The sequence below is a fragment of the Daldinia loculata genome (genome assembly GCF_022478755.1).
Source record: "Daldinia loculata strain CBS 113971 unplaced genomic scaffold F4817scaffold_3, whole genome shotgun sequence".
Lineage (NCBI taxonomy): Eukaryota > Fungi > Ascomycota > Sordariomycetes > Xylariales > Hypoxylaceae > Daldinia > Daldinia loculata.
In genome coordinates this window covers 753659-777835 of record NW_026054857.1, presented here as the reverse complement: position 1 = coordinate 777835, position 24177 = coordinate 753659, and the positions used below count along the sequence as shown (strand labels likewise).

The following is a 24177-nucleotide window of genomic DNA, read 5'->3' as shown; positions in this document are numbered from 1 at the left end:
TTTGCTCCAAGAGGTATTGAAGCTATTCTAGGGTACGGAAATAGAGGGGATGCGATATTAGCGATGGTAACGTTAATCTAAAGACGATTATAGAAACACTCATGTCAATAGGATGATAATTTCATACACGAGGATAGACATTATGATGAAAGTAGTTTTAGATTGAGTCTTTTATGAAATAACATCTTGTGAGACATTGCGAACGACATCGCCTCTTTAGGAGTAAGACTATGTGAGAGTATTCATACTTTTCAGCATGATGTCAAACACGATTTGTCTTCGCAAATATATCCGGGGCATTATCGTCCTTCCACAGTACTATGAACACCAGGTTCCGCTTTTGTCTATGGCCGTCTAAATAAGCACCAGAGCTTGTCAGGCTAGATTGTGTAGCCTTCAGCCACCGGAACAAACAAGAGATTTAAGGAAACTATTGACAAGCATGGTATTTCCGCGGAGCTGCCACCAAATCTCTTAAATAGCATAGCCATGGACAGGAGTATCGCATCGCCGGCCATGGCTAGCCTTCTTCAGATACCAAATCAGAACCGTCTGACAGGGGTTGTAGGTACAGGTGCTAGAGACAAAGAAAAGAGAAAATCACCCTGTGATCGATCCGTATAAATACATCGGATTCGTCTTGTGGGTAGGTGATCAATGGCCAGGGAATGACCTATGGGAATAGGCCACACCGTCCATCGGCGTATTGTGATAACAAAAAAAGAAAAAGAACGTCGGGCGAGAGTATGACGTATAAAGGATTAGATCCTGAGATTTACATCGGGAATGCTCCTCTGCCGTTTATGGCCGAGATGGTGCTCCGACGATGCTTTCCTCTTCTGCGTCACGGTCGAGAGAGGGCTGCTGGCGAGCTCAGGCATCTTCTTCTGTTTACGCATGGGAGAGATGGGAACGTTGGTAGTAGCGATGCGCCCATCCTTAATGCCACGGAGAGTGCCTTCAAAATAGGGACCGGAGAACGCGAGAGATTCTCGGGTAGCCTTACTACGGCTAATTAACTGATGATTCGCTTGGTCTCGGCGAAATGCACCGACGATATTGGTGTTATGTTGGAAGTGGTCGAGGAGGGATGCCACATCGCTGGACGCAGTAGCGGGGCGGCCGGGTGTACGGCCAGGCGTGCGGAATATTTGATCATCCGCCTCGTCATTCTCGAGGGTCTTCTCTTCTTCAGATGATTCATCGCCCTCATCATCCTCGTCGTCATTATCCAAGGTGATGAAATCTTCCAACTTGAGATTCTTCTCTGCTTCGTCGACAACTTGATCGTCCGAATCAGACGTCTCAACTGCATTCCCATCAGATAGCTGAGAATACCAAGCTTCTTCAGGACCGACGGCGTGCGTATTCATAAAGTCCCCGTAAGTGCTAGAGGAGATCATGCCGCTCATCATGATACTGCCCGGGTTGCTGAGCATAGGAGAAGACTGGGTCTGGTCAAAATAGTGGAAGTTGAATTGCTCTGGAGAGAGATCGAAACCTCTCCCTCGCATGGTTTGATGAGTGAAGATCATCATCTTGCCGGTTCTCGGGTTTAAGATCGCAATGGGCTTCTTACTAGACTTGTCGAGATTAAACCGACCAACGCGTGGTTGCCCGCGGCGTGGCCGAACGAGCGTAATGACATCCGAATCGGAATCATCGTCTACAGCCTCCCGTCGAGTCTTACGTCGGACGGGTTTCTCAGGCGGATCTTCCTCATCGGTAGTATCCCCATCAGCTACGCGGGGAGGATTAGTATAAATTTGTTATTAGCCGAATTTCTCTCACTCACTTTGATATCCGTCAAGGGAGATCTCGTCGTTGTCGGATAGATCCATGGGGGTGTTGGTGGAAGTTGATAGATCCTGGTTCGTCATAGGTGTAGGAACCGGCGTACTATCTTGATCGTCTAAGGATTTGATTAAAGCCTCAAAATCAGAGGCCGGCTCGTCGTCAAAGCCATGCCAGTCGCCAGCAGCGGTAGAATAATTATCCCAAAATGCTTCCGAATTAGACGAGTCGTAAGGGTCAGCATCATGCTCAATTTCTCGACGAAAAGAAGGATCGAGAATGCTCTTGTCAACGAAGAGGTCAGGGAAAAAACCATGGTCTACATCGTCATCAGTTTCTGTCGAGTCATCGTCCGACGAATCTTCAGGGATATCGAAGCGGACGCGCCGTTCTGTGCTGATGTATCCCTGATCAATTGCGAGATCGTCGTCAGCGTCTGCTTCAGAGGAGATACCATCCCAGCTTGCATTGTCGCCCGCGTCGTCATCATCGCCCTCGTACTCATCCCCACCCTCACCATCATCTTCGTCGTCTTGTTCATCCTGTTCGTCGTCATCATCATGCGGCCGAGGGGAGCGTGAGCTGCGAATAGGTTTGTGCAGTTCATGTGAGAGAATATGCTCCTCCTCGACCGCGTTTATTCCATCCTCATCGTCGTCGTCAGAATCACTGATGTCTTCTACTCCAGAATAACCACCCTCATCAGAGAGGTCGAGTGACGACGAAGCATCCGAGGCACGACGCTTGGAGACCTTGACGGGAGTAGTCGGTGGCCGTTGTTGCCGTACGTTGCGGGACATTGTTACCGTATGCTAATTATAGAGAATATGCGAGGAATGCAGGGGTAATGGTTCCACCCCCGGATTCGAGGTTGAGAAAATCGAGACAAACGGCGGTGAAGCCTTAGTGATACTCGAACAGCGCAGATAATGCAGAGAGTGTCCACTCTCGTGGTAGTATAAAAACCCTTTAGTTTCTCGACAGTGCCCTTTCTCAAGGTTATACCCGAGTTGTATACTGTTTACAAGGGTATACGAAACGAAGTAATGGGCGATTGTTAGGAGGGGGAAGGAGGTGAAAGGGGTTGAGGGAAGAGTATAATCGTCGTCACTGAGCCGAAGTCGTATACGCCGGCAATGGATGGGCGAAATGCGCAGTAGTGCAGTAATTCTGTAATTCTGTCTAATATTTAGACTTCCGGGAGGCACACTTTGTCTAAAAAGGGCACACAAGACAGTGAAAGCCTGTATAACTTCGTCGAGTTGTCGAATTGCGATTGAATATCTCGGTGAACTGCTGGACTACGGGACATGACCGGGAACGCCAGACATGTCCCGTAGTGGGTATTTACAGCTCAGCGACGGCCGAAGGCATGGTTCTCGACGAAGTTTTAGTGTGATCTAACTGGAATACTTTCTTGAAAGCTGTTTGTAGTGCGACTTCGTTGTCTGGTGGTAGTTTGGTTTTCCTGGGAGGAAAAAGTGAGAAGGGGAAAATATGTAATTGCAGACCCGGGAAAAAACCACTGGTGGATATCGGTATCGTTAACGCAGCACCTGTTCCTGTAAGATCCCGCGCACTTTTGTGACTTTTGGACATTGTACCATTTTTTCAATTGAAACGTGGCAGAACGCAACGAAAAGATTATAATAATTAATTAAATTAATTAATTAATAATAAAAAATAAAATAATATTAAAAATAAAAATAAATAAAAAATAAAATTTTATATTAAAAATGATATATTATATAATATATTACGTAATATTTTATAAATAAATTTAATATTTAATTTTATATATATATATAATTTTAATTATATTTAATAAATTTTTATAAATATTTTTATAAATATTTATTATTATATTATTTTTTAATTTATATTTTTAATTTATAATATAATTTTATAATATTAATAAAAATAAATATATTTTTTTAAAAAAAATTATATAAATTAAATATAATTAAAAAATATATTTAAATTTTAATATAAATTTATTTAATTATATATATATTATTAAATAATAAAGTAAAATGGTAATATATATTTAATAAAAAAACGAAATATAATACGAAATAAAATTATTACAATAATTATTATTATTATAATAATAAATTATATATGTAAATATTATTTAAAAAAAATTATTTTTTATATAAAAAATAATTACGTATTATTATATAATTATTTTTATATAATTATATTTTAATATTAATATTTTTTTTTTTTATTATAATATAATTATAAATTTAATATTAATAAATTTTTTTTTTTTAATTTATTTTTTTTATATTATAACGTAATTATTAATAAGTTTTATAATAATATATAATAAATTTAAATTAATTTAAATAAATTAAATTAAATTAAAACGGTTAAAATAAAAATAATTAAATTTTTTATATATAATTAAATTTTTTATTAAATTTTTTATTTAATTAAATTTTATTAAATTTTTTCGTTTAATTTAATTTTATATTAAACTTTTTATTTAATTAAATTTTATTAAATTTTTTTATTTAATATGATTTTTTATTAATAAAATTTTTTATTAAATTAATTAAAATAAATTAAAACGGTTAAAATAAAAGTTTTATTTAATTAAAAATAAAGTTATTTTTAATTAAATTATAAAAATTGTAAAAATTATAAAAATTGTAAAAATTATAAAAATTGTAAAAATTATAAAAATTTATAAAAATTATTATAAAAATTATTAACGGAAAATAAAATTATTTTTAATTTTTATTAATAAATTTTTTTTATAATAAATTAATATTATTAACTTATATTATAAATATATATTTTTAATAATTTAATTAATAATTTTAATATTTATATAATTATTAATTAATATATATTAATTTATTATATATAAAAAATAAAACTTTAAATATAATTAAACATAATCGAAATTATTATATATAATAAATATAAATAAATTATTTAATAAATAAATAATACGATTAAAATTATTAAATAAAAAGTTTTTATTATATTAAATTAATTTATTAATTTATTATATAAACGTACGTTTTTAATAATTATTAATTAATAATTTTAATAATTATATAATTATTAATTAATAATTTTAATAATTATATAATTATTAATTTTAAATTATATTAATTTTTTATATAAAAAATAAAGTTATAAAAATAATAAAATGTAATTAATATTATTTTATACGTAAATAACGTAAATTTAAACTTTTAAACGCGTTTAAATAACGTTTAAAACTTTTATTAATATAAAAAACTATTATAAATATTATTTTAAAAATTAATAAAAATATAATAATATATTTTTTTTTTATTAAAAAATAATATAAATATTTTATAAATATTATTTTAAAAGTTAATAAAAATAAAATATAAATAAAATTATTATAATAATTATTATTATAATAATAATAAATTATATATATAAATATTATTTAAAAAAAATTGCTTTTTATATAAAAATTAATTATATATTATTATATAATTATTTTTATATAATTATTTTTTAATAATTAATAAATATATATAATTATAATTATATAATATTTATTTAAATATTATTTATATAAAATTAATTTTATTATTTATAAATAATATTAATTTAATAAAAAAAAATTATTTAAATAATAATTATAATTAAAATAAATTAAATTAAAATTATATTTTTTATTATATAAATTTTTTAATATTTTATTATATTTTATATTTATTTTTTATATATATATTATAATTTTTACGTAATATTTTTTAATAAAATATATATTTTTTTATTAATTAAATTTTATACCGTTTATTTAATAATTTTTTTATTATATATATAAAATTAAACAATTAATTAAATAAATAATTAAAAATTATATAATTAAATATAAAATTATTTAATAAAAAACGTATATTTTAAAAAATTAAAAATTATATAAAATTAATATAAAAAATATATATATATATTAATAAAATTATAATTAAATAAAATCTTTTTTTATTATTAAATTAATATTATTTTTATTTATTTAATATTATATATATTTTAAAAAGTTAAAATTTTATTAATAAATAATTGTAAATTTTTAATTTATTTCGAAATTTTATTATAGAAAATAAAAGTTAAAAAAGGATTAAAAGCTAAAAAAAAATTAAAAGTTAAAAAAAAAAAGATAAAAATAAAAAAATAAAAAAATTATTTATTAAATTTTTCCGAAAAAACCGTTTAAACTTTTAAGTTTAAAAAATGGTTATTTTATAAAAAAAAAATTTTATACCTTTTAAATTTTTTTTAAATTTTTTTTTTATTTTTTATTAATTTTTTAATTTTTTATAATTATTATTTTTTTAAATAAATTTTTTTTATTTTTTTTTATTATTTATTTTTATTTATTTTTATTTATTTTTATTTATTTTTATTTATTTTTATTTATTTTTATTTATTTTTTATTAATTTTTTTATTATTTTATTTTTTTTTTATTTTTTTAATACCGGTTATTTTTTAAATTAATTATTTTATTAATTATATAATTATATTATATAATTAAAATTATATTTAAATATATTATTTAAAAATTAATTTATATATATATAAATAAATTTTTTTTATTTAATTATTTTTTTATTTTTTTATTTAATTTAATATAATTAATTAAATTATTTTATTATTTTTTATTTTTTATATTATATAATATATAATAACTTTATTAATATTTAAATATAAATATATATAAATTTATTTTTAATTTTTTATAAAATTAAAATATTATATTTTAATTATTTTATAATTTTTATTTTTAATTAAAAATTAAAATTAAAATTAAAATATTATTAAAATAATTTTATTTAATATAAATATTTATTTATAAATTTATATAATAAAATAAATATTTAAATATTATTTATATAAAGTTTTTTTATTATTTATTTAATATTATTTTAAATATTTAATAAAAATTTTTAATATATTTTATTTAAATATAATATTATAATATTATAAAAAAATTATATTTATTTTTTTATAAAAATAAAATAAAATAAAATAAAATAACCTTACGTAATATAACTTTAAACTTAGTTTTAAAAATATTTATAATATTTAAATAAACTTTTTCCGAATTTTATTTAATATATTTTATTATATTGCAGAATGGAAAGCGGTGAAACTTTCGGAATTTGCTTATTTCAATTGGGGTATCCGGTACATTGAGCAAGTGTCTATATCTGAACCGTGCCACAAATGAACAGGTGCTGCGTTAACGGTAGCCGTGGATATATCCCACTGTTACTGCAGCTTAACTTTTTTTTTTTCTTTTTTAGCTCTATTGGTGGGGTGACCCTGACCTCCCGCAGCTCTGCACGGTCCCTGATTTGTTCACCCTAGTTCACCCCCGTTCATGGGCTGAGCTAAACCCATTTAGGTGGTGTGTCACCGCCTTTTTGACTTGCATCTTTCTTAGCGCACTAAAGCCTAAAATGCCCCTCTAGAACCACCAAATTGTCCCTTGCGGTCCACTGCAAGATCCACTATACAATCCACTATAGGATCATCTCTAAGTGGCTATCTATGTAAAGGTTTACTCGCTGCTCCAGCGCTGGCAGTTAGCGCTTGGCTACCTAAGGTAGTGCTACAACAGTGCTACCTCTTGCTTCGTAGTGTTAGTGTTAGTGGTTCGAAGCTGCATTCAAATTTTGGTTTCCCGAGGTGTTTGAGCTCCAGTTCCACTTCGAATTCCACTTCGAACATGACTTTCTCGCGGTCATGGTCCGATGCTAATCAGCGAAGACCAGTAGAGACGACGTTCTAGTCCCTGGTATCCACCGAAAACTTGTTCAACTCTCGGAGGTTCTCTTGTGATGCATTCTAAGAGGAGTCATTTTGAGAGGATGACACACGGATACCCCTCCCAAGGTTTCTTTTATTTTCTTTCTGTCCCGCTCGTGTGTTTAAGGGTATTACTATTACCCAACTGCTCCATCCAGATATCTCTACGGCGACTGATTGTTTACATGGCGTACAACTGCTTCTACGTTGGATTTTATATGGAAATCGATAGCAATCATCATTCGGTGCACATCTTCTACGGGACAGGTATATGTGCGTGTACGGAAACAGATAAATTGGCGAGATGGGGTAGTTTTCCACGTTTGTCGATTACCCGTAGGAAGCTTCAGTACATGTAGCAACCTAGGTATGCAGACAGCTTTACTGTGGTCTAGGTATGAATCCAAGGCATGTAAGACCATGTATGTACCATGTATGCCATGTAAGTAAGCGAAGTTATCGAGCAGATATCTCGTCAACTTCCGATTTTCTTCTCCGTCGACCCATCTTACCCCTCGGTGACGATGACGATACATAGAAGAGCAAGGATGCATACCTACATAATACACTAGGTGGAGATAGATGAGCCAAGTATCTAAGGTACCTAAGGTATGTACCTATACGATCCTCACTCTACAGTCTAAACCCCTCCAACCAAAAAATTCAATGGTGATCTCTAAAGTTATATGCACAGTAGATCTTCTCTTTGAGATATGTCGATTCTTTCTCCGTACTTACCGAATTCGTTTCGTCCGAACCAGCATCAACATCCCATTCCATACTCAAGCTCTCCCCATCTCTCTGCCAGGGTAGATTCCATCAACGGTGACGTGCATTTCGCATGAAATCGAGATCGATCGTTTTTCGAACATCTTTTATTGATATTAGTCTAGCTTGTTACGCTACACTGCATACTATGTAAAGTAAGTATGTAAAGTAAGGTACCTAGGAATGTAAAGTATACTGTGTATCATTGAATGAGAGCGGTTAGGGGAAATAGGAGAAATAATAACAGATCATTGCGAGACATGCATGTCATAAACTTGCAAACCCCTAATTCCTTGAGCTACCTACCTACTATGAATGTAAAGTACCCTGAAATAGACTCGCGAGCCTCGTTGGCTATACGTAGGTATGCAGAAGAGCTAATATATTATATTGACTCACATGACTCGGGCTCTTTTCTCATTGGTTTGATGCACAATTTAGTTTAATAGGAAGCTCTTGTCGTCCTATGAAATCTAGAATTATCCAAACATGGAGCAATCCAAATACGTGGCCGATGTTACTCAAAGGGTATGTTTTCATGGGAGAAATCCGATGCGTACATGTCAGAATCGCCAACGCGTAGAATCCTTCGAACCACATGAAAATGCGAGGAGCTATCATAGTCCCTTTAATTGGGAGAGCAAACCGGGTTATGATTAAACTAGTACGGAAATAGGAATCACCATTCTTCGCACCTCTAGGCAAGCTAGGAATTGCAATGAAAAGCGTATTCGCGTCACCTGGAGGCAGTGTGATACCAGGGACACAGTAAGAGCGATCATGGGCAAGCCCAGAGGATGCGCTCCCTCGTAACAAAAATTAGAATAATCACGATTGAGTTCAAGTAGAACTCTTTCAGAGATTAAACTGAAAAGAACAGATACTACACTTGATCTAAGCCAAAAGGCAAAGAGAGCTGAAGAGGAAAGAAAAAAAGAATTGGAAGAATTGGAGAGGAGACGGGAATTTATGTTGGAGAAATCTATTGGTGGGGTACTCCAGTAGCCGCAATACTAGCCTCAAATATGTACTAGCCTCAAATATGGGGTTAATTGTGGCTTGAAACAAATACGTAGGTACCTAACCTTTAACCATCCATGGAAGGTCCAATGAAAGCACCTGCATTGGTTGCCTAGCGAAACAAATATGATCCGAAGTAAATATTGACTTTAGGTAATTACCTATTCATCCTGTAAGAGGTCGCGACTTCCATCATACCAATATTAGTATTTTAGGTATTTCGTATCTGCATATGCTTTTCAACGCTAATGCTTCAAGTATCCAACCATTTCTACTCTAAAGGTTGCATCTACATATGCCGGACGGAGAATTTCTTGCATTATACAACAGTCTAAAAGTCTCTAGTCTAATTGTGCATTCGTGCTGCATGTAATTGCATTTGCTTTCTATCAGCCTTTTTCTCACCGCTTTCAATAACTTTACATCGCGTAACCGTAGTTCCATCCCATCGTCATGGAGCCATCTCAAAAAGGGCACGCGAACCTATTCCAGGTGTACTTGAGACTACGGCCTCCTCAAGCTGGGAATTCGGGTGCTGAACGGTTCCTTTTAGTCGAAGACCCTGTAGAACACGATACCCCCACACATATCACCTTGAACCCACCGAACGACCGAAGACGCGCTATAGAGAAATTCGCATTTACGCAGGTTTTTGAAGAGGATGCCACACAACTTGACCTATTCCAGGGCACTAGAGTGCTTCCTTTGGTCGAAGGCGTATTAGCCCCTCATGGAGGTGACGGCACAGATGGTCTGCTAGCGACCCTAGGGGTTACTGGTTCAGGCAAGGTATGTCTAGCCGCAGCATATAGTATGACGGGAGATATTGGCAACTAACAGCAAGCCCATCAGACGCACACGATGCTTGGATCGCGGAGCCAGCGAGGCTTAACCCAGCTTGCTCTCGACGTCGTATTCCGATCAATCGAATCGAACATCGTTGACTGCGAGACTTCTCCTATGTTGGAGACAAGTATACGATCCTCCGACGCGTCCGAGGCAGCTATTTGCCCTGCATCGGTATTTATCGACACCATGTATACTGATTTCAGCAGCTCACGCGGTGGATCAAGAGCTACGACTCCAATGATTGTAGGACCCCCTAGTATTCCTACTCAACCACCTACACGTATCACCACACCCCTACCGCCTGGTTGTTTTCCAAGCAGCCCTCAAAGTATACGGCTCGTTAGTCACGATGATGATCTGTCGAGAATAATACTTCTCTCAACACCGCCTAGTGAAAAGGGGGAGATGGCGGCTCCAACCCTGACGCAAGTTGCGTCTCTTAAGCTTAAGCCAAAGTTGGCTTGCTCCCCGTCACCCCAAAAGCATTACATGTCTCTCACATCTGCCGCAAGAAATAAGAAGAATGTTACTAAATGTCTAATGAAGGGCGACCACGCGCCACTGACGCCGAGAAAGAACCTACAACGACCGTCTGCTTTCCCTCAAGCACCAGATATTAGCTCCGTTAGAGCATCCTGCGATCCGTCCGCCGACTATGCTATCGTTGTCTCGATGTACGAAGTATACAACGACCGAATCTTTGACCTTTTAACTCCTCCGATCAGGTCAAATAGTAACAAAGAGCCCCGACGACGGCCGCTGCTTTTCAAGTTTACAGAGCTATCTCCCGATCGAAAGGTTGTGGCGGGGCTTCGAAAAGTCATCTGCGGCAATCTCAAAGAGGCGCTAATGGTTCTCGAGGCCGGGCTCCACGAGCGGCGAGTAGCTGGCACGGGCAGTAATAGCGTGTCGTCGAGAAGCCATGGGTTCTTCTGTATCGAAGTTAAGAAAAGACGTCGTGGCCGCCACAACGCACGCTGGGGTAATAGCACACTAAGTATCGTTGACCTAGCTGGTAGTGAACGAGCAAGAGATGCGAAAACACAAGGCGCGACTTTGGCAGAGGCGGGCAAGATCAATGAAAGCCTGATGTATCTTGGTCAGTGTCTACAAATGCAGAGCGACGCTAGCAGCACGACGAAGGTATGTTGCATCCTTTGCTCACAGTATTTAGGAACTTCGCTGACGATGAACAGCCTAATCTAGTCCCATTCCGTCAATGCAAACTTACAGAGTTGCTCTTTGCCAACTCGTTTCCTTCGGGCTCGCCCTCAAGCTCCACAAACGGGAGGCGTGCACCACAGAAGGGTGTAATGATTGTTACAGCCGATCCTCTAGGAGATTTTAACGCGACGTCACAAATTCTTAGGTATAGCGCTCTAGCCCGTGAGGTTACCGTGCCACGCGTTCCTTCTATCTCATCTACAATACTTGCCAATGCGAACAGCTCAGCGCACTCTCAGCGGTCGGAATCGAGTGTCGGGTCTCGTAGTGATACGAGCTCGCCTGTTCTAGCTCACCATCGACCGTATTTCCATCCTTCTGGCAACCATAGCCGGATGTTCTCACCCGTACCCGACACGGAGAGGGCAACAATGGAGAACGCGGCCTTAGAGATTGCCAGAATGGCCGATATGATAGAACAGCTGAATTCCGAACTAGTACAAGAAACGGAAAGACGCATGGCAGCCGAGGCTCACTTGTTATCCATGGAAGACCGTCTCGCGGACTTGGAACAGGAGATCCGAGAGGAGTGCTACGCAGATTTTGAGCAGCGGCTCGCTCTAGAGATGGGACGATGGAAGGCGACGTTGTCGCTAGAGCAAGAGCGCGGCGAGGAGCACTGGGATCGCAAGGTGGAGGTGTTAGCTCGCAGCGTGGGCGTCACGGTCACTATGCCAAGCTCTGAAGAAGATAATGTTGAAGACGAAGATAAGGAGAACATCTTGATCGAAGATCTGGAGCAAGAGAACGAGCGTTTGCGAAGAGAGGTCGCGATCCTGAAGCGCGAACTATCCGGGCGCACGCCAAGCAAACGCTCTCCGCTTCGGGAGAGGGGTGATGTGCCCAGCGCCAGGGCCTCATCTTCTGGGGCGGATACGCTGGGCGACCTCGGTAACCGCATGGAGCAGTTAAGAGTAAACAGCGGCGAGGTTAAGAAAGCCCTCAAAGTGTCGAGCAGCGGGAGTCCCACGAAGAAGGTGCGAAAGCTGCAGACGAGGAGGTGGGAGGGTACGGCGGTTGATGACGACTTAATGTGAGATGTGAGATGTGAGATATGAAGCCGGTCGCAAAGCGTTTCAAGACGGTGTCGATGGATTCTATCATGGCAACTAGCTATTAGCGGTTGCATAAACGTGTTGAGGATACCCCTTATTTCGTATTTCTGGTTTGGACTGGGTTTATTGTCTAATTGTATTCGTCTGTTTTAATCCTGCTCTGTTTGCATAAGGATCGGTCTTCGTTATTGTAATGCCTACCTATACTTCTAGTCGCGAATATGTATATGATCGTGGCCGAGTTCTTTGATATTAGTATCGTTTTAATTGACGAAGTTTATGGCTGAGATCGAGGGAGATGGCCGAGTTGTTTTGTGACAGTTGACGACGACTAAATCTTGACATGTTACAAGTGATTTCTACATCCGAGCTTGCTTTGCCAATTTCCGAATGTAGATTCGTACGTATCGCCTGTGCTAGGCATCGTGAAGCCTCCTCTTGCGGAATTAACCAGTTGCTGCCACTGTCTCGGCCATCGAAACTCTGCCGCAAAATGCGTAATGTAACATATATCCCCTTCTGTCAGTTATTTAGATAGGGAGGCTGGCGATGAATCGATTCGGTCGAGGCGCCGCCGCTGAATGATTAAACCGAGTCTCATTAATTGGCAGCGATTGACTGCCTAGACCTGGGCGGTAGATCGAACTAAACGGATATATTTCGAAAGTTCGTTTGCCCTCTTGATCAACGGCTAGGCCTGAATTCGAACCGCGGGGTTATATTCGGTGACGATGGAGTCCGGTGGGTGACGTTATAAATGACGCTACCATTGGTGATCAGTTTTCGTATGGTAGCCTTGCGATATCTACAGAAGTCCCCGAGCATTGATTCCGTGTCGGAGCCGCCTATTTGAGATTTTATTTCACGGGCTAAGGTGATTTATGAAGCTTGGAAGATATCAGATCGGGAATATTCGAGGGGTGGCGGTGGCATAATGTATACTTATGCCTGGGTCGCCACGTAATAGCCTTACAATATGACTCAATGGATGATAACATCTGCGAGCTAGGTTGCGTAAGTTGTTGGTTGGCTCGGATAAGCCTTTAGAACTGCTATGGATTAGGTACATTTTTAACTACACTCTCCCTTGCCTCATCTTTCGTATCACTTAGATGTTTCTATTCTATTAGTCTACCTGTTTGCTAGAATTTACTTGACGTGGATAACCTTGATATCGTATCAATAGTCCCCTTTATAATAGTAGCCTCTTTATACTCGTTATTAGAAATGGGCTCCTAGGCCCTTAATCTACGACGTGAAGTAATATAATAATTATAGATGTATCGACTTGAATAGTCCTCAGGCTTTTACTAAGTGGATTCAACCCCTCTGTCAAGTTACAAGTTTGATAGGCCGTACTAGAACTGCGAGACCTATTCTATTACGAAGAAATACAACCGAAATATAGCTGATACCTAATACCCGATGATCTGCAGGGATTGTACGCGAAGTAGCAATAGCTAACAGGGGCATACTGAATAGTATATATATGCAGTTACTCACGTTTAAATCTCGGTAATCTGGGTTTGTCTACCAAGAGAAACTTCTCAGAGACCGGGCTTCGTTATTGAGCGTTTCTACGCGGTTCTGGGTCGAACATTACAAATAGCGATGTCAGTAACAAACTGGTCGATCATCCGGGTTGATCTCTTAACCGAATCTATGAGCCGCCGATGAACATACGTCTATATATGTAGCTGCTCGGCGGAACCAAAACTGCCCAACACGTCAAAGACAAATTAGCTCGTTCCGATATTGCAACTAATAAGGCCGCGGCTATGTGGCGCTTATAATATATACGAGTAGTAACATCGAGTGGCGACGGGCCCTTAATCTCCAATTGCCACTGGCTCATTAAGCCCTCTCTAGACAAACAGGAGGCGGTCGCATGAGAACTAAATTATCCCACCGCGCCGGACAGGAGATATGGGCTCATCTAAGATCTGAGAGTTGATAGGTTGATGTATCGTCCCATCGAATCCGTTGCTGGCCTTGAAAATCCTACGTTGGGTTCTTGGATGCCTAAACTCATTTCTTCATGCAAATATGACAGACTCTAAGACTAAGGTAGCTGCTATAAACTACATATTACGCATAAGCCAAGAGACTTAAACATGATTCTTTGGAGTATAGTGTTCCCATCCCACCGCCGTGCCGTTACCGCGAGGGAGCTAGAAATAGAAAGATTCGGCTCAGAATTAGACCGATCTTGGCGACCTGATGACTTGGTGGAACGAAGCTTGAACGAACCACACCACGCGAGGACCTGCATGAGTTTTATTCCAGGGGGGACCCGGCATCAATTGGCTAAATATATTGGATGGCAGAGAATGTGATGGGCTGGGGTCTCTCCACGGAGCTTGCCAGACTTGGCGTCCGTTACACCCTTGGATAATATGCCGTGGATATTTTCCACAACCCTATGTAGTAGTCTCGGCATCATAGACGTGAACGGCATTTCCTACTGTCGATCGCTTCCCACAACAAGTTCTTCGTCCAATACTATCGTGCCATCGTGTTACACCAGATCTTGCAGAGATCCCCCCTGCCCTGGTGCGGTACGCTGGCAATGGCTAAAGGGACTCTCAAATTTTGGATGCCCTTTTCGTGGTTTTCTTCGCGTCAGCGTTCTATGTATACTATTGCTTCAGACTTGCGGCATCCGGACTATACCGTAGAACTCGGAGGTTTAGCGGGACGAAACGCGGCTTTGGCTTTGGGTCATCGCCGTTTCTTAGGCTCGCTAAAGACTCCGGAGGCGTCGTAGTCCTCCGTTCTCGTCTGGATTTTCTTTCCTAGAGGCCCCGCTTTGTTATCTTGTTTCTCTTCCACGGCGGCGGCTTGGTCTCCGTGATGTGGACATACCGGGCCGCAGTGCCATCGCTGAGGCATAGGTATACATGTTGCCACCCCTGATAATCCCCATTCCCCGCAAATACCCCAGGTTACTTCGGGCCATGATCCTGAAACTTATAACCATCCAATCTAAATTGCGTCGGAAGTTGTATTCCCAGAGTTCCTCAGGCCGATGATTCTCGCCTTGGTTCATTATGTTGATCGTCACGCCCATCAAGCCGATTCCTCCTATTGGTCCATCCTACACACGATAACCGTTTTGGACAACGACTGGTCATTTTTATGGGCGTAGGGCTCTCCCGTTTAGTATTGTCGCCCCCAATGATCCAGAACGAAAGTATGTAGTTGTAGGCCACGGTCTCCTGCTGGGACCAACCATAACTTGCGTTGTCGGAACACCCGCCGGAGCCTTGCTAGCATAATTGACATTTTAATCTAATAGGGAATAGGCATAGGGCCGAGATGGTTAGTGATCGACTATGCTATACCACGATTTGGCCATGTCGAGACGGAGCCCGTTGCCGGCAATATGGAGTCGAGAAGAAGTTTATTGCTGGGCAAGATATGCTCTCCATCGACTATATAATCGACTTAGTCCCAGATGCCACCTCAACTCATCCTTAGCTTCACCATCCCTCCAGGTTTACAACTTCTTTGCCTTGAAGATAAACCAGCATCATGTTGTCCCTCGCCGTGTCGGCCGCCCTTCTCGGGCTCGCGTCTGCCCAGCAGGTCGGAACGCAGCAGACCGAGACTCACCCTAAGTTGTCTTGGAAGAAGTGCACCAGCGGTGGTTCCTGCACCCAGACCAACGCTGAGGTGACCATCGACTCCAACTGGCGATGGCTTCACACTCTCGAAGGCACTCAGAACTGCTATGACGGTAACAAGTGGACCACGCAGTGCAGCACTGCCGATGACTGCGCCACCAAGTGCGCCATCGAGGGTGCCGAATACAGCAAGACCTACGGTGCCTCCACCAGCGGCGATGCTCTCACCCTCAAGTTCCTGACCAAGCACGAGTACGGAACCAACATCGGATCCCGATTCTACCTCATGAACGGTGCCGACAAGTACCAGACCTTCGACCTCAAGGGCAACGAGTTCGCCTTCGATGTCGACCTGTCCACCGTCGACTGTGGTCTCAACGCCGCTCTTTACTTCGTCGCCATGGAGGAGGACGGTGGCAAGGCCAGCTACCCCAACAACAAGGCCGGCGCCAAGTACGGTACCGGTTACTGTGACGCTCAGTGCGCCCGTGACTTGAAGTTCGTCGGTGGCAAGGCCAACGTTGAGGGATGGGAGCCATCCACCAACGACAACAACGCCGGTGTTGGCCCTTACGGTGCCTGCTGTGCCGAAATCGATGTCTGGTAAGAGCCATACGAGAATATCTACCATAGAAGAAAAACGTAACTAACCATGTCTAACAGGGAGTCCAACTCTCACTCTTTCGCTTTCACCCCTCACCCTTGCACCACCAACGAATACCACGTCTGCGAGAAGGACCAGTGCGGTGGTACCTACTCTGAGGACCGATTCGCTGGCAAGTGTGACGCCAACGGTTGCGACTACAACCCTTACCGCATGGGCAACACCGACTTCTACGGCCAGGGCAAGACCGTCGACACCAGCAAGAAGTTCACGTAAGTCTACTCTTTAGCCTATCACCTAGGTATCTTGACGACGATGATAAACTAACCTTATCCCCCTAGCGTTGTTACTCAGTTCGCCGAGAACAAGTTGACTCAGTTCTTCGTCCAGAACGGCAAGAAGATTGAGATCCCCGGCCCCAAGATCGACGGTTTCCCCACCGAAAGCAACATCACCCCCGAGTACTGCACTGCCGAGTTTGGCGTTTTCGGTGACCGTGACCGCTTCAAGGAGGTTGGCGGCTTCGACCAGCTCAACAACGCTCTTGACGTACCCATGGTTCTTGTCATGTCCATCTGGGACGACGTAAGTTTTCGCAACGCAACCCCCCTTTTTTCGCAACGAAAAGAATCTTAACTGATCGTCTCCGCTCTAGCACTACGCCAACATGCTTTGGCTCGACTCTAGCTACCCCCCTGAGAAGGCTGGCACGCCCGGCGGTGACCGTGGTGACTGTGCCCCCGACTCCGGTGTCCCCTCCGACGTCGAGGCCAGCATCCCCGACGCGTACGTACCATTCTCCCCTCGGAAATCTACTTATCCATTACTAACAATTCCGCAGCAAGGTCGTCTGGTCCAACATCCGCTTCGGACCCATCGGCTCTACCGTCTCCGTCTAAGCAACTGGTTAGGAGGCGCAAGGCTTTCACAGCCGTATATATTCTACAAATGTATATATCTACCTCCCTTCGTGTCAGATTGTTCCCCTGAGTTAGCTAGAGAGAGAGAGAGAATAAAAGGATAGCGCTGTTATTGAAAATAACTATTATTTCGAAATCGTAGGGCAAGTGACATTTGATTTTTGGGACGAGATTAAATTGAGAGTGAGCTAACTCATAGACTGAGGTTTATAATGGTCTTAGCTTAAGGAGTTGGTTAATGGCTGCAGTACCCCTTTTCTGATATATCTAGTAATATCATTCTCTGAACTTGGTGCTTTTATGAATGTAGATAAGGACTCATCATTGCATGATAACTATTATGTATAGGTATTTATATTTGTCTTTATGGGTAAGGCAGAGTAAATTTCGGTTACCAGCGGGTTAGACTTTATATTTCGTATTAATGAGTGAGAGAATTGGCGTTTGCATAAGTGTTAGGCACATTTGCGAGTTGTCCGTACGCCCCCTTAACCAAAACACTTCCCATTACAAATTCTCGTTCGATATTATCATAAACTTAAATTTTATGCTTCTCCAAATAGTTTATTTACATTTACCATCTCCTACCACATGCGCTGCCTAGATGCATATTCTACTACGTCATGTCCAAGTAACACTACGTCATCGTCTCCTCAGACATTCCCGTGTTGCTACAAATTCGCCAATGTCCCTCGTCTCATTTGATTTCCTAACATGATTCCTTACTAGCTATCATCATACTATTTAGATATTCTCGCCTATATTACCCCGACAACAATGGCGGAACAGGACCGCTACGGCGGCTGGTTTGGTGGCTGGTTCGGAGGTGATAAAGTAGACCGTGTAAAGGACGGCGTAAAGGACGCGGTATCGAGAGATATATCTAAGGATTCCGGCGCGGACAAGCCCCCCTCTGCTGATCAAGTTAGAGATAAATTCTCAGAAACATCTGGTGCCGAGCAAGATCGATATGGACGTTGGTTTGGTGGAGATAAGCTCCCTTCTAGAGCTGATATCGAGAAGAGACTCCCCCAGACTTCGGGTGCCGAGCAAGATAGATATGAGCACTGGTTTGGTGGACTCAAACTTCCCACTAGAGCAGATATCGAAAAGATATTACCTCATGAATCTGGAGCCGAACAAGACAGATACGAACGTTGGTTCGGTAGGCATGAGGCCACTCCGGCCAAAGAGCTGAACGAGAGCTTACCGTCGAGTTCCGGTGCTGAGCAGGATCGCTACGGAGCCCATTTTAAACCTACTCCTGCTGCCAGAATCAGGTTTGGCGGCACAACATCCACGCTTGGACTTCTGCAACACGCAGTGCTGCCATCTTTCGGTTTAAACAGCGGCCTCAGTCTCATCGCGTACGGGTTAGGACGCTATACCGACACAGTCGAAGCTAAGGACTGGCTGTGGCCGAGTGCACAAGTAGCAAATGCTTGGTGGAGTGCTATTGGAATTCCCGTGGTCCATGAAGGATTGTCCCTCTCTGCTGCCTGGTCTGCATTGTCGTATGACCAGAAGCTTCTCTTAGGAGGTGTTAGCGCCTGGGGTCTACGTGTCTTCTACCGCGTTGCTTCGCGCACCATACGACGTGGTAAAGATGATCCTCGATACCGGACGGCGGCTAGGAAACAGCCGGGATTCTGGAACAAGGCTTTTTTTACCATGTTCCTACCTGAGGCTCTCATCCAGACCCTGATCTCCCTGCCATTCACATTACCCTTCCGCGCTCCGATTGCCACTGCCCTTGCTTCCCCTTACCCTGAAGTGTCGTCCGTATCCCGCAGCCTTGCTATCTTCCTGTTCGCCGCAGGATACGCTCTGGAAGTCTTAGCTGACACTCAACTTGCGTCTCACGAAGGCAAGGAGAGTGCTGAACTTAACCGCGAAGGCGTATTTAGCATTGTCCGACACCCTAAGTAAGTTCCTCCTTCACCCTGTCAAAAACCATGATAAAATACTAACTGTTAGTAGCTATCTCGGTGACGCTCTGGCACACCTTTCCTTCCCTCTTCTTCTCTTCAGTGCTGGACAACTGCACCCCCTAACACTCCTTGGCCCCATTACTAACTACATCTTCCTGCGTTTCATCGGAGGAGACAAAGAAAACGAGGAGAACCAGGAGAAGCGCTACGCTAAGGAAAACCCCGCTAAATACAAGCAACTACAGCAATACAAGAAGACCAAGAATAGCTTCTGGCCTAGTCTGGCTGAGTTCGGTAACAAGTGGCTATGGGCCGTCGCTGCGGTCGGTGCTAGCGGCGTCGTTCTTGAGCGGTCGCTGGGCAGTTTCCTTAGGTCTTAAGTATGTACATTAATGACCCTGTATCATTACTAATTGTAAATAAAATGAATTAAATTGTTACTGTTTAGGCCGTGACACACAACTCCATACATGTCCAGTGAGGCCCTATTCGGGACTTATTTGCTTAGAATGCTGGCTCAATGGCCTACCAAAACCATCTGCTTAGTACAACCCGCGTGCCCGCGTGAATTGCTCGTCAGAGCACCTTTATAAGAGATGTAGACCTATTATTTTATGAGGTAGCAATGGTGGAGTTGACAGACGTTACTTCCGGCGGCGGCGGTAATACCCAGTATCAACTTGAACAGTCTGTCAGGATTCTAGATGAGACATCTAGAACAAAGGACAGGTTCAGTATGTATAGACGTAAGACCCTCGTAGCTAGTCTAGAGTTCCTTGCGGTCGGCGCAATTAAGATCCATCACAGCCTGTCTGGAGTCATATTGCTGCATACCAAGAGGGAGGGTTTTAGACCCAGTTTCCCTCCCCATATATTATTCGATATTCTATCTTCACAAACCCTAAGACTTTGGACAACGTCTCAGCCTCTTCACTAATACCTAACTAACTACACTATATCGTTTTAAATACATTCGCGCCAAAAACCACTTGATAACGCCAATAAAACCTTAAGAACAACATAGTCATCCCCCCGACGGATAGCACTACATAAAATTCCGAGCTGCTACCAGTATGGTGGGGGAGATGGTGGTCCGTCTCAATCATAACTTTTGTAAATACATCTGCAGGGTTCTCACTTCCTTGTGCATACTTCAGCCGTAGGTGTTCTACTTCGATTTCTTGTCTCGAGTAGAAGTAATGGATCCATATGTGTCTATTCTTTTTGTTGATCGCGGCACCGACTGTGTCACGAGGTGGAACGAAACAGCATGGAAACAACTTCGTTGTTCCCATGGTAACTAGTCGAAGGAAAAGACATTGCTCCTTAAGTCACCCTCTTAAACGTATAGTCGGCTGACAGCGGGAACAGGGCGGTAAAAGTATTTAGAAGGCCCATGAAAGAACTTGATATAGAAGAAGTATCATCCCTACTTCAACTACCTGAGCGATTAGAGGAGGTGAAGCCTATAAACTTCAATAGCGTCCGTGTCTTTAGCAATGACGGCGGTGAGGTGGAGGCAGATGTTGGTGCTGAAGTTGTGGAGGGTAATAGAGACCAGGTGGATGTTGGTTTGGGTGATTTTGTGGAGGATGATGATATATATATATAGAGGGAGAGTGGAATTAGAAGGTGATGATGCTGAACTGAGTTGAGTGCGAAATGAATTCAGTAGGGAGGAGACAGATTTATAGAATAGGAACATTCACCTAGGGAAGCATGTTGAATCTAGAAGTTTTTGGAAACACGGCCACGACTACATCTGCGTCTCTGTTTGCTCACGCGTCACATAATATAAAGCCAATATATGTACGAAACATGCAAGTTGCCACCATAAATGCATCTTCCCATAGTGGACAATGACCAAAACGCCAGTATCCTGACCGCCTCTACCTAGCTTCCCTTGAGGGGAAAAAGACATCTTGCTCATGCCCCGATACTGTCTAACTAACCTTTTCTCCGTGAAGGCGACCTGCATCTAAGGTCGACAAATCTATCCACAAGATTCCATCTGAAGGCATGTGGTCAGGCTGCCATATGCAGTTTCTTATACCACGCCGAAAATCAAGCGCTTGCCCACCCATACTGCTTCTTGTACCAGCTCACAGTATCCATACCAGTCTGGACACGCATGCCGATCCGGGCGTCCAGAGTAAACGCTCCCCAGTTAGCTACCTTGTCGAGCCAAGCCTGGCATTCCTCCGTTTTCTCCCGTAGCCACTCCTCCTCGTCCCCTTTGTCGTCACCCCTTCGCACTTCAGGTCTTTGTATCTCAATCCATGCAAGTACTGCCATCTCGTAGTTTGCTGCCGGCAACGCGTAATCGTCTTTCGTAGGGCCTCTAAATGCCAGTCTATCGCGGTGTGTTAGTTAGATTTTGATGTAAGAGACTCAGAACTCACCTGTCTATAGCTAAAACGCTGTCGAGCAATTCGCGTGCCTCGTCAATATTACCCAGTGATCGTGCCACGGCAGCTCGACAGACGTTTCGCACGGCTTCTTCGTCTAATTCTGCCTCTATCTTCTTCCGCGCCTCCTTTGGTGCTGTTAACCTATCCCAGGACAGAACCTTGTTCGAAAATTCCAGCTCCGAGGGCTGCATCTTTTTCATTCCGTTCCAAAGGTACGTCATCTCTTCCGATGGGCTGGGACCAATAGCATCTACCAGATCTATTCCTAGCGCTTTGGATCTCTCTTCCCACTTCTGCATTTTTCGAACCACGAACAGCTCAAACGGCATCGGCTTAGCTAAGAAGCGCTTCTTACCGGCTAACGTAGGCCCCTTTCTGAAGAGCTCGTCTGCCTTCTTCTTATGTAACTGGATTTGTGACTCCTCCGCTTTACTGTGGAATGCATTTCGGTAGTTCTCTAGTTCCGCGCATCCGGCAATGTAGTAGTATAAAGTAGGACTCCAGTCGTTGAGCTCGATGCAGCGGAGGAAATTGTCGCGCATGTCGGGATAATCGTGAATAAACATGGAATTCATAGACATCTCAAAATTGTTGATAGCTGTGACCTGGCGCATTTTTGACTCCGTATTGCTCTTTAAAATCTCGAGAGCACCTCGCAAGTCCTTGCTATTTGCCTGTACTCGACCTTCCTCAAAGCGCCAGAGGCCGCTATCCGGGTATCTCGAGCGCATCTGGGCGAGCAATGCAATGCACTTGGCTTTTGGGTAACCTACAGTAGTACTCTTTTCGCTGTCGTTATCGAAGGGGAGGATATCGGCAGCGCTTAGAAGACCATGATAATAAGAGAGCAACATGAGACTTGCTACAGCTCCGTTGACATTGTTGAACCCAGAACTCTGCCACAGCAATTGTAAGCCTCGTTCACGATCCCCCCTAAAGCCGATAATAGATAGTAGGCGAGAAAACGCAGGCGGAACCATGGTAAGGAGAGTTAACAGGACTCCATACGCCATGTTGGCACCGCTATGAATAAAAATGTCGGCCGGGGTGGTGAATACCTCCGAACTACCTTTAGTAGATGGTAACTTAGAAGTATCGTTAGAATTTAAAGACAATTTACTTAGTTCCTTTTCGGCCGCATCAGGGCCCGTAGTAAGATGACCACCATAATCCAAAGGAGTTTGTGTTCCCGAATGTGCTTCATCCGCATCCACAAATTCGAGATCCGTGTCAGTACCGTCGCTAGATGAATCTGAGTGAAGCCCCTTTCTTTTCAGATACGCCGTCTCCGCTTGCACGAGCCCGTCGAGTGTAATAAAAGCCTTCCGCAGCTTATAGAACCCCTTTAGGCCTTCTGTCAAACTCTCATTCATAACGGCGACGACGGCGGACATCAGGTTTGCATAAGCTATGACCAAGGCGTACTCGCTTCCTGGGGGGTATATCCTGTCTTCGGCTTTACCGGCGGCCTCGGCCTCCTTCTGAGCTTTTTTCATCTCACTCAATGAACGTGTCTCGCAATCGTTAAGACGACTAAGAGTTTCAGCCATGATTGACTTTTCGAATCCAAGGATACTCCTCATGAAAGTGCAGATTCCCATTCCAAGGAGGTGGAAGGCCGAGTCGCCCTTTCGTAACCTCTCTTCGGCACCGTCGATGTCATCGTTCATAATCAAAGAGGTGGCAATTAACGCATCCACGAGGGAGGCTGTCTCCCGAGCCCGAAGATCTGTTTGCGAGGCTGCAGGGCTTGAAGTTTGGCTCGGGGCGGGAGCAGAACCCCGAAGCCAGGCCCCTATCCGACTCATAGTGACGAACCGGATTAGCTACGAGGCCAAAGCGATACTCCGTCTTGACTGCCGAGAGAATCGTGGACAAAACTATGTTTTATCTTAAGATAATAGTAGCTCCGTGGTATCCGTTAGCGTCAGTCGGTTAGTCTCTAGGTAATATCCAAAAATCGTAGTGCAGCCGTTAAAACATGTCAGGTTTAGGGCTGAGAGTAGGTACCGGTATGCAAAACAAAGGATTAAATATTGTAGCTCCTGTTAAAAGAAAGCTCGAAAAGCTTATGTAAAGAGCTGGAATAAGCAGCGAATGCATGCAAGTACCTAACGCATGCACCCAATTGACTCAGGTCTCGGAGCTGAAAGACGTATTCACCGA

At 41.6% G+C, this 24177-nt stretch overlaps 5 protein-coding genes across 5 annotated transcripts; 3 read left to right on the top strand and 2 right to left on the bottom strand.

Moving 5' to 3' along the window:
- Positions 1 to 761: 761 nt before the first annotated feature.
- F4817DRAFT_356052 (uncharacterized protein) lies at positions 762 to 2594 on the bottom strand (the record flags this gene model as incomplete). The annotated part of the gene is made up of 2 exons (XM_049305741.1): positions 762 to 1741; positions 1796 to 2594. The coding sequence occupies 2 exons, from the start codon at positions 2592 to 2594 to the stop codon at positions 762 to 764; spliced, it is 1779 nt and encodes a 592-aa protein (XP_049163294.1).
- Positions 2595 to 9613: 7019 nt separating this feature from the next.
- On the top strand, positions 9614 to 12682 carry F4817DRAFT_134967 (P-loop containing nucleoside triphosphate hydrolase protein). The gene is made up of 4 exons (XM_049297796.1): positions 9614 to 10180; positions 10244 to 10483; positions 10787 to 11383; positions 11437 to 12682. Exons 1-4 carry the CDS (start codon positions 9845 to 9847, stop codon positions 12499 to 12501), a joined length of 2238 nt encoding a protein of 745 aa, XP_049163293.1. The 5' UTR covers positions 9614 to 9844; the 3' UTR covers positions 12502 to 12682.
- A 3139-nt stretch (positions 12683 to 15821) lies between these two features.
- F4817DRAFT_134881 (glycoside hydrolase family 7 protein) lies at positions 15822 to 18036 on the top strand. Its single transcript, XM_049297794.1, has 5 exons — positions 15822 to 16748; positions 16809 to 17021; positions 17091 to 17334; positions 17405 to 17535; positions 17591 to 18036. Exons 1-5 carry the CDS (start codon positions 16054 to 16056, stop codon positions 17646 to 17648), a joined length of 1341 nt encoding a protein of 446 aa, XP_049163292.1. The 5' UTR covers positions 15822 to 16053; the 3' UTR covers positions 17649 to 18036.
- Positions 18037 to 18127: 91 nt separating this feature from the next.
- On the top strand, positions 18128 to 20403 carry F4817DRAFT_324907 (DUF1295-domain-containing protein). The gene is made up of 3 exons (XM_049301697.1): positions 18128 to 19594; positions 19650 to 19980; positions 20049 to 20403. Exons 1-2 carry the CDS (start codon positions 18447 to 18449, stop codon positions 19978 to 19980), a joined length of 1479 nt encoding a protein of 492 aa, XP_049163291.1. The 5' UTR covers positions 18128 to 18446; the 3' UTR covers positions 20049 to 20403.
- A 917-nt stretch (positions 20404 to 21320) lies between these two features.
- F4817DRAFT_134866 (uncharacterized protein) lies at positions 21321 to 24130 on the bottom strand. Its single transcript, XM_049297793.1, has 2 exons — positions 22003 to 24130; positions 21321 to 21953 (listed from the first exon to the last, which is right to left on the bottom strand). Exons 1-2 carry the CDS (start codon positions 23817 to 23819, stop codon positions 21665 to 21667), a joined length of 2106 nt encoding a protein of 701 aa, XP_049163290.1. The 5' UTR covers positions 23820 to 24130; the 3' UTR covers positions 21321 to 21664.
- Between the last annotated feature and the right edge of the window lie 47 nt (positions 24131 to 24177).